The sequence below is a fragment of the Ambystoma mexicanum genome, chromosome 1q (assembly GCF_040938575.1).
Source record: "Ambystoma mexicanum isolate Mex_15411 chromosome 1q, UKY_AmexF1_1, whole genome shotgun sequence".
In the NCBI taxonomy this organism is placed as follows: Eukaryota; Metazoa; Chordata; class Amphibia; order Caudata; family Ambystomatidae; genus Ambystoma; species Ambystoma mexicanum.
In genome coordinates, this window is record NC_090922.1 from 1,186,411,965 (window position 1) to 1,186,428,087 (window position 16,123).

Below are 16,123 nucleotides of genomic sequence, written 5' to 3' on the forward strand. Positions count from 1 at the left end.
CCGCTTCCACTCCTCAACAGACGAGGAGCTGGATAAAAAGAAAAACAGCTCACAAACAGCCAAGTCTTTTTCCATCTTGACGAAGACCATGCCCAAAACGTACACCCAGTCAAAGCAGCGCTCGGACTAGGGGCGTACACACAGAGGGTTCCGCGGCTTCCAAGAGCGGAGGTCCAGGCAGCATGACTGTTCGCCGACACATCATCAGCAAAAACAATAAAAAGGGTTGTAGGGTGTGGGGGAGTAAAAGGTTCTTCCAGTCCCCCTCCTCCGCAACAGCCTCAGAGGGAAAGAAGGCATGACACGCCCCTCCGGGTCCACGTGTCTCCAGTGGGGGGTGCCAGAAATTTGCGGACCCCTGGATCCTCTCTGTAGTCATCACAGGGTACCGCCTCCCTATCCCAGCCTCTCCTCCCTCCTCCCCTCCACTCTGAGGTTGGGACAGCAACTATTTTGGCATAGATCCGGTCGCTCGTCCAGAGCCAGGCAGTGGAGGAAGTCCCAGCCTCCCAGCGAGGCTTGGGCTTTTAGTCCAGGATTTTCGCCATTCAGAAGAACCACCAGGCGGCCTGAGATTTGTGCTGGACCTTTCCACCCTCAACCTCTCTGTAACGCTCACCTGATTCCCGTAGAGGCGCCGGTCTTGACTGGGCGTATACCGTATCTGCAAAGGTGATGTGTAACACACGGCTGGCTCGTTGGGCTGGACCTCTGTGCACTGTATGTCTGACTTGAAGGGTAAGATGTCTGCAGATAGAAAATATGGGATTAAGGAACTGGGTTATTGAATGTGTCTCTCTTCTTCCCTTTTTCTTCTCCTGTAGAACCCCAAAGGTTAACGCTCTCACCTTAGGTAAGTGAACGCCGTGCTCTCCATCTGCCTCGGGGCAGGGTGCTGTAACCAGTTTCTTCACTGGATAAGGGGAGCAGGCCTCTTGACTTCAGAGGACTGCTGTCCGTCGTTTACTGCACGAACGGTAAGTTTCGAGTAATTCTAATGTCTTTTAAAGTCTTTAGTAATGATGTTTCTTGTTTTGCAGGGTTCCGGCGATGGCGGATGACGGGCTGAGTTGAAGATGGAGGCCGTGTGATGAATAGAAGCGCCTGGAAGCACGTAAGTAAGCGCTTGTTGCCTGCTTCACGATGCGCTCTCTTTTTATTTTGCAGGTACAAGTTCGGAGCGGCTGCAGGGTGCCCGAATACCCACTGGGTTAGATGTGGAAAGGAGTGATGGCACGTGAGTATTAAAGTTCCTCAATGTCTTTAAACGCACCTTGTTTTGTCTTTCAGATGCGGGATGCAGCGCCGAAGGCCTCCGGAGCGTGCGAAGAGTTGGTAAGCTTTTGTCTTTCAGATGCCGGAATGCAGTGTGAAGACCTCCGGAGCGCACGAAGAGTAGGTAAGCCTTTGTCTTTCAGATGCCGGAATGCAGCGCGAGGCGTTGGTGACAGCCGATGGACCAGGTAAGTGAAGAGCTGTCACTGAAGACCGTAATGCTAACCTGTTCTTTCTTGTCTTTATAGGTGTTGCTGAAGACTGGATTCAGGATGGTAAGCCTTTTTCCTTAGGCCCAGGATCAGATGCAGAAGACACGATGAACGTTCTGCTGCAGAGGATGCAGAATAACGCAAAGCAAGATTCATCCATCGGGTGTGGTTTAAATAGCCTCCTGTAGTGCTTAGGCCTTCCACAGCCACGCCTAGGTAAGAAAAGAGTTCCTGCTTTCCAGAAGAGTTCCAGTGTTCTGAATCTAGGGAGTGGCTCCTGCCCCACCCAACAGGAAAAGTAGTTCCAAACAGAAGAGGATCAGAGGCTCAACTGGCAGGCAAGTAAGCAGCATGGTCTGCTGCAGGTAAGTCCACCCAAGCATTATGAGCCCGGCGCTTCCAGCGCTGGGACTGGGCATATTTATGAGCCTGGTGCCACTGGCGCCAGGACTGGGTCCAAAAGGTCCCAACTGGGACTGGTTGGCACTCGGAACCTGGGTTATGGATCTGCTTCCAAGGGAGTTGGGAAAACCCTGACCTTTTGGAAGCAGAGATCATGACACTCTCTCTACCTCTGCAAATATTGAAGATGGTTACGCCAGCATTGGTGGCAGAGACATTGTGCAAGGGAGACTGAATGTGCTGCCTGGATCTGAAGGACGCGCACATACACGTCCCGATCTGGCAGCCTCATCGTTCTTTTCTACGATTCAGGGTCATGATCTACCATTTCCAATACAAGGTGCTTTCTTTCGGCCTCAACTCAGCCCCCAGGGTCATTAGCAGGCTGAGGAACACTGTGGCGGCCCTCCTCGGGTCACAGGGCCACCACATCTACCTGTACCTAGACGACTGGCTCGTCAGGGCGGCATCTCCAGATGCAGTGCACCATACTTCCCACGCTCTTATGAACACACCGCACGAGCTGGGTTTTTCACTCAACTTCAAGAAGTCGCAGCTGCAGCCCATGCAGAGACTGACCAGCGTGGGTCTCATTTGGGACACGTGCTCTGAGAGTGTTTTTCCCTCGAAGGACAAGATCATGGCCCTCAACAAGGCCACCGCGCGCTTCCTCAGCAGAGAAGTGACCTCGGCCTGGTGGTACCAACACCTACTGGATCTCATGGCAGCAGTCCTCTTGGCCGTCCCCCACAGGAGACTCAGGATGAGGATACAGCTGCACTTCGCAGCCTCTTAGAACCAGGAACGCTGCTCTCAGTCGGAGATGCTCAACAATCCTCCACCACTTCAACTGGAGCTCACATGGTGGTCCAGGGTTTGCTGGGCAAGCCTTTCCGGCAACCCACCCCGCAGGTCACCATCACCACGGTTTCCTCTCTCGAGGGTTGCGGGGCCGCTCTGGACAACCACTTTGTCGATGGCACCTGGACCCGGCAGGAGTTCCACATCAATTGGCTGGAACTGAAGGCGATCTGGCTGGCACTCGGCGCCTTCCTTCCAGTTATGGAGGGCAAGGTTGTCCTCATTCAGACAGACAACTCGACCAGCATGTTCTATGTCAACGAGCAGGGAGGTACCAGATCCCCCCCTTCCCCCCCACCCCCACTGTGCAGGCTTGCAGTCAGCATGTGGGACTGGGCCCTGGAGAACATCTACCTCAGGGCTGTCCACCTGCTGGGGGAATCCAACCTGGAGGCAGACAGGCTCAGCAGATTGGGGGCGGACAACTACGAGTGGCAGTTGAACGGCCTAGTACTGCAGGAAATCTTCTACAAATTGGTACACACCCAGGTGGACCTCTTTGCCTCATGGGACAACAAGAAGTGCCAACTGTTCGCTCCTGGCAGGGTAGGAGCCCCAGCTCTCTGGGTGAGGCTTTCCAGATTCAGTGGGACGGAATGACGGCATATGCCTTGCCACCCACACCACTGATACACAGGGTGATATGCAAGATCAAGGAATCTCGCCACCTCAGCATCATTCTAATAGCACTGTGGTGGCCAGCCAGGCCATGGTTCTCGGAGCTATCCAGCCTCTGAGAGGCTGCCGATTAGCCTCCCGACGGGCACAGCACATCTTCTGGCACAGCAGGGGGTTAGGGTCATCCACCCCGCGCCACAAACTAGCCCTCACAGCGTGGTTCCTGAACAGGTAATGCTAGGTCACCTCAGCCACTCCCAGGCTAATCTAGAGATCATACAGGACGCAAGGAGCAAGTCTACCAGGGCCCAGTATAAGAGAAAGTGGACCAGGTTCTGCCACTCAGCAGACTCTTAAGGGTATCAACCCCCTTGCATGTACCTTGGACGACATGCTCTCCTTCTCGGTGCTCCTCGCCCACTCAGGCGTGCAGGTGGACACTTGCCGAACTTACTTGCCAGCTATTGAGGTTTACAGAAACTCGGAGGAGGAAATCTTTTCCTCTTCCAACCCGATTGTCGGGAAACATTTTACGGGACTCGCCAGGCTCTACTTGCCCAGCAAGAGGCCTCACCCCGTGTGGGACCTCAACATAGTTCTGGGTGCCCTGGCGCACAAACCATTTGAACCAATGGTGTCCGCCGACATCAGGCTGGTCACCATTAAGATGGTCTTGCTAGTCGGCCTCGCAGAATCAGCGAAGTCCAGGCGCTGGTCGCCTCAGAGCCATATACTACGTTTCACAAGGAGAAAGTAGTCCTGCGGGGACACACAGGATTCTTGCCCATGGTGCCCTCCGCATTCCATCTGAACCAAGAAATGGTGCTACCTATGTTTTTGCGGAGCCCAAAGACGAGGCACAGAGCTTTCTGCACTGCCTTGATGTCAGGCATGCCCTGAAATTCTACTTGGACAGGACTAAGGGCTTCCGCAAGTCCGATGCACTTTTTGTCACCTTCAGCAGATCAAGACAGGTGTATTAGACCTCTAGGGCCTCCATAGCCCGTGGATGATCTCGGCCATCAAACAAGCTTATGAGTGAAGCATAAGCCACTGCCAGCCAATATGCACGCCCACGCGGTCAGAGCCAAGGCAACGGTCATTGCTTTCTAGCGGCATGTCCCTTAGCAAGTCATAAGCAGGGCGGCCACACGGGCCTCCCCTTCGGCTTTCTGCAAGCACTACTGTTTGGATGCCAGTTCTAGATCAGACACAGCTTTTGGACAGGGGGTTCTTAGAAACCTGTTTGCTTAAGGAGGGTCTCCTCTCCACCCTGGGGCTACATTCAGTTGTAATTGGCCATGCAGTATGGAGGAAAGGGGACGGGACGTAAGAGTAATTATAAGTTAGTCCTTAGTCCCCTTTCCTCCATACATCCCACCAACCTCCCTGGAGGGCGCAGTCTGGGCAGCTCATGCTCCCAGGGCCGCACACTCGACTCTAAATTTAAAGGGGAAGAAGGTTTTTTCTGGGGAAAAAGGTTCCATCTCCCGTCCCTTGGAAGGAATGCCCATGCAGTATGGTGGAAGGGGGACTAAAAAGAACTAAGAGTATGTTAGTCACTACACTGAGTAACTTATAATTTGTACAAGGATGCATGGTTGTCAGTGTTTTATTATAGTTTCTGTATAGAGTATTCTGGAAAGACAAACACTTTTTCTACAAACTAAAGCCTTGAATATATATTCCGGTCCTTTCAAAAAAAAAAAGCCATCCAGTGAAGACGGAAGTCCAGAGTGCAAGAGCAGCCTATAAGAAGGCTTTTGAAAATAGGAAAAATGGAACTGACCAAATAGCTTAGTCTAATCGTGAAGCAGCATCACACGAGGGATTTCACAAATCATTTTGGGAAATCGTCACAAAGGGCCCTAGTTATAACCACTCATCCCCAGGTCTAGAGGTAATGATCCCAGATCACGTGTGGCTTAATCACTTTAAAATCTGTATCAATTTCCAGTTGTCCCACAGAAATTCTCTTGAACAGGACGTCTCCCTCTCACGTTTCTTTTCTGGACAAGTGGTGTCACAGGCAATAAGCTTACAGGCACATAACCGAGCACCAGACAGGATCACTGACTACCTTTTCCAAGGCCTAATTGAGCTATGGGCGCCAAAACGTATTCGGGTGTCGAATGCAATTACACATGTGCATGTAGTCCTGGAAATCTGGAGAAAAGCGGTTATCCCTGTCTTCAAGAAAAGTAATGGGAGCCATCCAAAAGCATATAGGCCAATTATTTTATTGAATACAGCTCTAAAGATTTTTGGAAGATGTTTATTAAGTTTACAGACATGGATAACTGACAATGACATCGTATTACCCATTCAGTTGGGATTTCGCCCTGCTCCAGGGACCCAGGAAGAAGATCTTACTCTTTCTCATCTTTGCATTAATAGACCTGAGCACAGCCTTTGATAAAGTTAAGAGACACTCTGGGCAGTGCTTGGGTCGTTGAAATATCTGGAAATTATAGTTTTATTGCATGACAATGAGGCCTGTGTAAGGAGTGGTCATCACGGCCATTGTACTCCTTGGTTCCCAATTAAATCTGGGATGCGACAGGGATGTGTGCTGTCCCCATTGCTTTTTTCCAATCTACATTAATGCCTTTAATGTCACTTTAAAAAGTGACGCTGATGTTTCTAAGATCGGTGTAACCTTTACATATGTTGGTGTATACTGACTATACCATCCAAATTGCTCTAACCCCAAAGTCATTACAAATTCTGACAGATAAATACATAGAATATATGAATGCCCTATACCCTTGAGCAAATACTGCCAAATCAGCAGTTTTAGTGTGCGCAAGAGGGAGTAGTCGGTTGAAGGTACCAACAGTGACTAATAATGGCAGTCCCATCCCCAGAGTAAAAGAGTTTGACTATTTGGGCATTCGCTTCTCAAGGTACCTATAGATAGCCCAAAGTCTAATGGGGCGAAACAAGGGATCCGTATGAAACAATCACTAGGAGGAATAACCCGATTTGGGAAAATGTGTAAAAATCAACCCATTAATATAATTTAGAAAATGTAGGAAGTAAAATTAAAAGCAATGGTAAAATATGGGGCTGTACTTTAGGGATTTTCACAAGTATTAGAACTACAAATACTAGAAAACTCCTTTTTGAAAAGTATCCTGGGATTACCAAAAACGGCTACAAACTTCGCTGTACATCTGCAGTTGGACAAGATGAGCAGACTTTGGAATCCACTTTGCTATGGTTGCTCATTTGGGCAAACCCTGTGCATCTCCGACACAATTTTTTATCTGAGTTGTTGGGCAAATCAGGGACAGAAAATATCCCATAAACACTTTAAGCAATTATTGCAAAACATAATTCAAACCATTTAGCCGAAGTGGTGCAGAGAGATCTGGTTGCACGATTGAAACGTTATATCTTCAATAATAGAGAATCGCTGGAGCTTAACCTCCAGTTCAACAGAAGACATACAATTGCTCAAACAAAAATGTAGGATTCTGTTGTGGAGTAATCGCTTGGTCTACAGGAACCTGATCACTTGTACACGCTTTAACTGCCTACAGTTGGGGTCCATTTTGGCATCTAGATCTGGCAACTCCACAGAGCTGAGATGCTCCTTGTGCAATACAAATAAAGATTTAGCACATTTCCTTTTCTTTTGCCCTTTATATGTGCAGATTAGGACAAAACTTCTAGTGCCAGCGCTAGCTAGTTTAGGTGTATACCAATATCGCCTGGCATTATATTTTCTAAAAGCTAAACCCCCTTTGGTAGCCTGGGCACTTTTGACATATATTGGACAATCATGGTGGTTAAGAAGACGTGATTAAAAGTGCAGATTTGTGATATTATGTACGGAGTATGGTATAAGGTATTGCATTTTTCAGGCTCATGCATTATATATTAAATAAATACAATTAATATCTTTAATGCTACAGATGGCTGCAAGGGACCGGTCTATTGCTATGATGCCGTTTATTATTATATTGGCATCCTTTTAATAACGTTGTTATTTTTGTGTTCTGGGTTTTATGCAAATTGTATTTATTATTCTTGTTCGGAGTATGTATCTGTTTTGATATTTGTGAAAGGTTATATTTTTTGTAACCATATACAATAAATAAAAAAAGTATCTATTCCATTTTGCACTTTGTTGCACTGGCACTTTATGGAATGTAGATTGAGATATCTATTTATTTGTGTAGTTTTATGCTAGGGGGAATGCTTTGTTGAATACTTCTATGGCTTCTTATATAAAAGTTATATTGACTGATATATTTAGTCAAAATTCTATGTTTCAGACTGGGCTCAAATCCCTGCACCACCGCTTAACTGAAATGTGTGATCTTAGGCAAATCTTTTTATACCAGTGTGACTTATCCGTCAAAAGTAGAAGTCCTTGGAACTAATTCTGTCATGTTGTGGTCTAGAAATTAAATGCATAATAACCGTGACCAGTCATAGTACACCTGGAGACCATAAAAATGGCAGCAGTACAAATCAACATAACATATTGCACATCACGAATTTTGTTTAATTTACTCGTGACAGTTTCTTGTAATGTCCATGATACCATCATGTATCAAAGCTTCAAGTCACTTCCTGTAACATAATGTCCTGTGATTTCCCACCTATATCAATGGATAGGCAAATGAGGCCCCCTGCATATCCTTTTTCACACAGGCCCTCACACATCATAGAACTTGGATATCGATATACGGCATCGTTTTGTGCACAGAATTGCCTACATCCTTTCCAGGGACAGCATCTCACTGACCTCGGTTGACGGCTTTCTCAGCAAAAGTGGGTTAGCTACCCCTTTTGGGAGACTGTTCCCTCAATAGCCTGTCTATCGTGAATATTGTATATCCCATGAAATTACTACTCCAAAAAGTATTCGTTTTAATGCATTTTTTTCATATACTCTGGAAAAACACTGTATAAACACTGATATACACAGATTTTTTACTTTTTATGCAACCAAAATGAAAACCAGAAAATCACCAGCCTCCCCTCCAGTCCCAGTGTTTGAGATTTGAAGCAGCATGCTCATAATATAGCCTGCCATAAAACTCCAATAAAACAGTGGGGGAAAGTGTGTTCCCATTATCAGCCCCCATGTTAGGGACGTAACTACTAGGGCCTTGACTGGGAGTTTGTAAGCAGGTAGGGAGGTTACATGGATTCAAAAAAACAAGGGCACCAAGGTTGGCGGGTGTGCAGAAATGTAAATGGCATGAAAGCACACTAAAGTGATAGAGGGGCATAAGTGTGGCAGTTGGCTGGACCCATGTGCTTGGCAAGGGTGAGCCACAATCGCACTGAGATTTGGTTATTTAGGTGGTACAAAGAGGCAGGAATTGGGCATAAGGCTTTTGAGGAGAGCAGTTTCCAAGGAGAGTTGGGAAATGGAGTGTAAAGCAGTAACCTTTTGCTGCAATTTCTTAGTGAGACTTGAAGCAGAGACACAAAAATGTGAATATTCCTCTACATAAAATCATGAGCAACACATCAACATATGAATCTAGTGGCAATCCTGAACTTAAAGCAGGCCTAACACGGAGCAGTCTTTGTGTATGGCATTTTTCCTCTATTGTATTTATGCAATCATTTTGTGTTAAGAATGAGCAACCACATTGCTGAAACCCCATGTGCTAAAAGCTAACATTCACTAAACCTGCAAACATCACCAAACTCAGTCTACACTGATTGGCCTTAGGACCTTCTTGTGGCAATTTGTACCCTTCCCAAAGTGAAAAAACTCCCTATTGAAAAGTCAACCCCCTTCTCTGCCACCTAATCAATCTTTTCTGTCCATCCTCCCCGACCAACTTCAGTGAAATTAACCAAATCAGTGAACTTAACCAAATATGCCAAAATGAATTGGTAAGCTAAACACATTTCCAAAAGTGTTAATGCAGATTAGTCGATGGTAACCAAAGTTAAAGTAGTCTGACTGAGGATAGTTTGGCCCATCTGGCTGAGTGAAGCTTTCATTTGCCCCCTTCCAACCTCTACTTAGTTCTTATTGTTGGCTGCTTGCAGAACCTGCGTCTGTCACAGTGGGGGTGGCGAATATGGAGCCCCTGCCCCTCTCAGTGGGGGACAAATACATGCCTGTTAGGGGGTCATTCTTCTACTGCCTCATAGGAGTCTTAGGTTGATACTATAACTTTTCACAATGTAGCACTTGAAAATGGTTTTGCTTTGCAAGCAGTTGTGCACGCCAATGCATGTTATTTTACCTGAAACTAAGTGTTTTTGTGGATTTGATCATGTTTTGATTTTTTTGTGATCTTTTTTTATTTATTTTTTTAGACATACCCGTTTTTCCAACCATCACTGCCACAGTGACTTTTCAGGAATTTCGATATGATGAATTTGATGAATCCATCTTTACAATATCTGAAGATTACAAAGAGGATCCAAGTCGTTTTCCTGATCTATAGCGTGGTTGAAAAATTTATGAACAAATACTGCTGTTCACATTGAAGCGATGTGAGTACTAGCAGTGGGAACAAACAGTAGTCCATCAGTCAGAATAGCAGAAGGAACAAACAAGCCTGCACATTTTTAAGAAAAGGGAACAGCTATTGGATTTTGCTTCCACAACTGGAATTTATCTGAATTGCAGCAAAGCTTCCAGCAAAATAGAATATATCTCCATTGCTCCACATCATTCGGGCGAGTTATTGAAAATGTGCTTTCAAAATCGCAGCAAGAGTGGAAGAAGGCATTTTGTTGGAATTGACAAACGCTATGCCATATTTTTTTTATTTTTTATTTAATGATTTTCCTGTTGAAATAATAAATTCACATGGACCATGACCTAGTGTAAACATGAAATGTCTTAACAGATCTGACCTACTTTTAACAACTCACCTAGCATTTAAGGTGACTGTAAATATTCTTTGAAGCATCTTTTTCATAAATTGTAAACTATGTAACATTATGTATAGTTCATAAATTTGAATGTTAGTCGAACATGTAAAAACTAGAAGGAATGCATTTTCTGTAGATGAACGAACCAAATGGCATCTCAAAAGAAATGGTATTTACACATTGCAATACATGTCAGAAATCGCATTCACCTTGCAGGGAATAAGTTACCGCCTTTAGCACTTTAGTGCAAACCATTGTGGTGCTAGCCTTGTTTTTCTCTGAACCGTTAAGTTCGTTAAGTAAATGCAATTTCTTGCTACCTTTCTTTCATACGGTTTCCTTGTTCTAAAATACATCTATTTTAAAGTCCCATTTTCAGTTTTCCATCTCGGGTCACTTTTTAAATCCTGGTAATTGTTCTGCAGGATCACATTTCCTTTACTATTTAGATGATGCCCGTCTCAACAATAATTGTTCTAAAAAATGCCTAATTCCCCAGGACAAGTGTACCCAATTAAAGTACTTATTGGTAACTTCATAATAAACTGGCTTACAAACATACAATTTTAAAAATGACTTACCATATTCGTTAGCTGTGCTAAATTATGTATGACAAACTATTTGTACATTCTATTTTGGTCCTGATGTCGTTTTGGTTTTATACACTTAAAGTACAAGAGCAGCACTTCATTTGTAAATCCCTTTACAGCTTTAAAAGTTGAACGTTTACTTTAAAAGTTTGATGGTAAATGTGGGCCTTATTACATTCATTGGTGGTTTTTAATTCAGCTCAGCTCTTTCGGAGATTGTGTAAAGGCACTAGCTATCCGTTGTAACATACCGGGAGCCACAAGAAAACCATTCAATGTTTCAGGAAATAGGTTACTGTGAGTCACAGTAATTATGAACTTGTATAGTAGATACAATATTTTTGGGCTAAGCAAACTCAGTTACACTGGTCTTCCAGATCACTGCATTTGTAAATGTCTAGGGAAATTATATTTGCCATTTTAGAATATCTTCTGTTTAGTGATAACTGTAGCTACATAAATCATGTTAAGTCCCTCCCTCGATGGAGACGTGTTGGCCACTGTTTTTTTCTTTTATTGCATCGCAAAATACACACCTGTGGATATAGTTAATACAAATATTGTGCATTTTTCATTGGCTATAATAGCTATGTACAGACTATCAATTTCTAGATTTATGCAAAGATTATGGGAAAATTAATAATGCAGTAATAAAGTTGGATGAATGTGTTCTCAGCAATTTATCTAAAAATCACATTTCTATTGTTTAAACTACTTCTGCATCTTATTGTTTGTATAGGCCACATTAATATTCATATATATTAATACATTAAGTATTTTATTTGGTATCCGTCTGTTCAGAAGGTTAACAAACTAATTTGTGTTCGAAAATGTCATGCCTGGACACAATAAGTAAAAGATCAAATTGAAAGGCACTTTTTGACCAGATAACTAAAGTATGTTACAATTTGCATTAATAGTTAGTTCATAATTTTTGCCACTCTTGTTAAAAATGTTTCTGCAAGGATGTTATTTTATTTGTCTTTTTAAATAAAACCTTACCTTTTCTAAATTCAGTTCTATGTCTGAAATATTCACTATTTGAATGATAGAACACAATAATATTCAGCCATACCAGAAGGTGACAAGTTCGCACAGGGTGAGGGAGGATTACCAAGAGAGCCATAAAGCAAAGACAATACTTTTGATTTGTTGCTCTTTTGGGTATAAAACATCCAACTACTGCCTTCTTTGTAAAAAGGAACCATAGCAAACTGTACATTGGGGTAATGTTGAGTAGGCAATTCTCTGGAAGCTAACTAGACTGCGATGCATGTGCTTTGCTGGCTGAGAGGAATTGCAGCAGTATCGGCCATCTTCTTCAATCAGGTAGACCCAGAAAATGAAATCACAATTTTAGCAATGAAAATTAATTTAAAGGTTTAGGCCTGTGGATTAAATGCTGCTGCCGAACAAGTCTTCAAAAGCCTGCACAACAACGGAAACTAATATAAAGAACTACAAATAATCAATGAGATATCATGTGGCTAGAGCCTTAACTAGGGCACACACAATACAGAGACCTAACCATACATTTGGACACCTCAAACTCAATATCCTTGAGGAAGACTGTCAAAATCAAAACACGTGTTGGTTTCAGTTTCATGCAAATAACAATGCAATTCAAATATTGCACAAGCGCGAAAAAGGACTACTATTGGTATCCTTATTGAATGGGATATGGGCGCTCAGTGGAGCAATTTCTATAACACCGCATTACAACTGGTTTGTCCATCATCTGAGCGGAAGTCATGTCAAAATATATTTGTTTAGATTCTTTTTTAAGATGCTAGCCTGGCTTGGTGGCCTTGGTTTGTAAAAAGTATTTTCATCTTCGGTACTTGGGCATTCTAACCTTGCAATTTGTTTTATGCGTCGGGCGATCACATACCAAAAGAGTGTTTCCTTGTTTTCCTTGCAACAGGACCACAATAGGTGCATAAGGATACCCTGGGCTAGAAGAGCATGCTAGCAGAAAGGTAATGTTGAGGGGTGGGATGGGGAGTCTCTACAATATTACATAGACACATTTTTCAAAGTCTACAAACTGGTTGGCTCAATTTGATTGAACTTTTTCTTTTATGCTATGGTAATGCCCACGGTACCCCTTGCCACTCACCTCTCCACCTTCCTGTTACGATACACGCACGTATATTGCACTATAATGGAGTAACAACTTACATAGTAAACCTAAAATTGAATTACTAATAACTTTTGACTCGCATGCCGGATTTGTCTTATATTTTGCAAACAAAACATTGCGCACAAAGCGTTAAGCATGAGGTCTGGCATGGATTCACATGCTCATGAATATTCCCAGTCAGGCTGGGAATCCTCAGTAAAAGAATAAATCAGTTTGTTTTGTTTCTGAACCGTGTTTTCTCCTAATAACCAATCACTGGTCTCTGGGACATACTGCCCCAGCCAATGACTGCCCTCTACCTAGGTCCCTCTTCTGGCAGCCATCTTCAGATTTTTACAGCACGTTCAAGTGTTGGGAATCCTTGTGCTTAGCTCTCGAGCTTTTGCTGTGTATTGCGTTTTTCAAAGAGTTTACTCTATTTTTCTGTCAAATTGAGCCTCAAGCTCCACCGATTAATCCTCCGATTAACGGGGACCTGTTTGTTTCAGAAAGCTCTACGCCCCTCAAGGACACATTTTTGTCAAATTTCATTTCTTGGAGGGTTTTAGAAGATCTTGAAGGCCTACTCCTCGTGGTCCTGGTCGAAGACCGACTCGGCGCCTCCGTTTATGATCTGCCCAGGATGTGGACTACAGAATGTCTTCAAGGAAGATGGGCACTCCCTGTGTCTCTACTGTCTGCACGCAGATAAATCGCACGTCGAGGAGGCCTGTACGTTCTGCAAGGACATGTCCTCCCGGACCATGAAGGACCGTCACAAGCAACTCTCTGACTGACTGGAGTCGAAGAGCCCGGCGGCAGATGAGCCCCAGCAACGTACTTCTCCCAAGAGAAAATCCGAGCGGTCTTCTAAGACCTTTGAGGGCGCTCCGGCACCGGGGGCCCAACATAAGGCAAAGCACCGGGAGTGCTGTTGGTACAGGCTCCTCGGCTGCCAGGCCGGGCGCAGCATCGCAACGCCGTCAACCACGCACCAACGCTCCTGCTCGACGAAAAGGAAGTCAGACAACCCGGGGAAGCTCCTGGAGAAGGCCCGGTCGGTTCCGACGGAAAAAGCCACAGTGAAGGCCTCCGACGTGCCTAAGGTCGTGAAGGCCCAGATTCACCAGGCTAAGGCTTCGATTGAGGGAGTGCTAGCGTTCCTTGACGAAGACCGTGCAGGCGGCCCCAGTGGAGATGGCCCCCAAGCCAAGAGTTTCCCTGCCCAGCCGAAGGGAATCTTCTTCCACGCCCATCGATGAGACCCCTGTGAAGCCCCTGGGCGACAAGAAGGGGGATTGGCATGATAGTCCTTCCGGACTCGGATATCTCCTCCGAGGATGAGCTTTCGTGCCTCAGGTCAGTTCTTGACGCAACGTTTGTCGAGGTCAGATCCTACGGGAAGAACCCCGACGAAGCCGGACGTGGAGAGCGATGAGGGAGACGATGAGGAACGGCAGATCGAAGAGGAGCTGGGGGACACTACACCACTGCCGACACTCCCGTCGCAACCGCTGCCACCACCGACGGACAGGTCGAAGGACATCTTGCTAGCCTTGCACAAACTGTGCTGACATAAGGACACTGATGCCTTTGCCTCCTGGCGGACGATCTACCAGCACCTGGACTGTCGGGGAGCCCTCCATCCAAGCAAAGGCTATCCTTCACCTCCATCCCCTCCACTGATGGACGAGACGGAGACAGAGACGATGGGGACGGATGACAGAGGCGATGATGGAACTGATCTCCGGTCACCCCCACCCCGGGCTTCTCCTCCCGATGAAATGGGCTCCTTTCCTGCCATGATTGCTAGGGCCTCAAAGCCTTTTCAGCTATGCCCCAAAGAGTAGAAGGAGGGATTCCTTTATCAGCGACAAGAGGCCAAGAGGAAGACTGTACTCTCGGTCCCGCTGTTGGACGACATCTGGGACGAAGGGCTGGCCCTCCTGAAGAACCCATTCTCGGCCCCGGCAAAGAGAGACCGGTATGAGAAGTACTGAGTCCCAGACTCTGCACCTATGTGCCTCAGAGCGCAGCTGTCCCAGGATTCAGTGGTGGTCGCGGTGGCCTAGAAGAAAACTGCTGGGGCGACGGCATTGACTTCCACTTCCCCGCCGGATGGTGAGGGGAAGAAGCTGGACACCATGGGACGTCAGGTCATCTCGTCGGCAATGATGACCATTAAGGCGGCCAACGCTTTCGCGGCCCGCTACGATAGGGAAATGTGGTTTAAAATCACCCCTCTCCTGGGCTTCCTCCCAGATAAGAGGGCGGAAGCCCTTGAGATCTTGAAAGAAGGCGAGGTGGCTTCGGAACACGCCATCACGGTGGCCACGGACATCGCTGACACCGGTTTCTGCCAGATGGCAACCGCGTTTGCCTTCGCCGACGTGGCTGGCTCAGGGCCACCGATTTCCGTCAGGACGTACAGGCAAGGGTACTGGACATGCCCTTCGACGGAAACAACTTGTTCAGCAAGGCAGTGGACGAGTCACTGCAAGCCACCAAGGCAGACACCGAGACGGCCCGTGCCTTGGGCACGCTCAAACGGTGCCTCCAAAGGATTCGCCGGCAGCTCTTCATACCTCCAGGCGCCCCGTTATTCGTCCCATGAAGCCTACAGAGGCCGCAACAAGGCCGGAGGACATCGTCCTGCCATGAAGGGCTCATGGTGGTAAGGCCTCGGCGAAGTAGGACTGAACCGGCCGTGACGTCTGGCCCTCACCCGAGCACCCCAGTGGAAGGCCGGCTGGCAAACTTCGTCAGCATGTGGAAGTCCATTTCCACCGCCCGTTGGGTGCTAGATGCCCTGGCCCACGGGCACACTCTGGAGTTACAAGGGAAGTGTCCCCGTTTTCCACCGGTGGCCAGGAAAGAGAACCACATTCTGCAGCTTCTGCTGGAGGTGCGGGCAATGCTAAAAAAAGGGCGCAATAGAATTCGTCCCAAAGAGGCTCCGGAGTTTATTTGCGGTACTTCCTCGTCCAAAAGAATACCGGCGGTTGGTGGCCCATTCTACATCTTTGCCACCTCAATAAATACATAAAATCCCAGAGGTCTCGGATGGTCACCCTCCAGCACGTGCTGGGACAGCTGGAGGAAGGGGACTTCCTGTTGTCGCTGGACTTGGAGGATGCCTACTTCACATCCCCATTCACAAAGGACATCGAAAGTGTCTG

General features: G+C 46.1%; 1 protein-coding gene across 1 annotated transcript in view; it reads left to right on the forward strand.

Moving 5' to 3' along the window:
* ANKRD13C (ankyrin repeat domain 13C) overlaps positions 1-11,838 on the forward strand; it is an 893,039-nt gene extending 881,201 nt beyond the window's left edge. The window contains exon 13 of the mRNA XM_069641918.1: positions 9,669-11,838. Within this exon, the coding sequence (XP_069498019.1) occupies positions 9,669-9,799 (131 nt within the window). The 3' untranslated portion in view covers positions 9,800-11,838. The remainder of the gene's footprint in view (positions 1-9,668) is intronic.
* Positions 11,839-16,123: the final 4,285 nt, after the last annotated feature.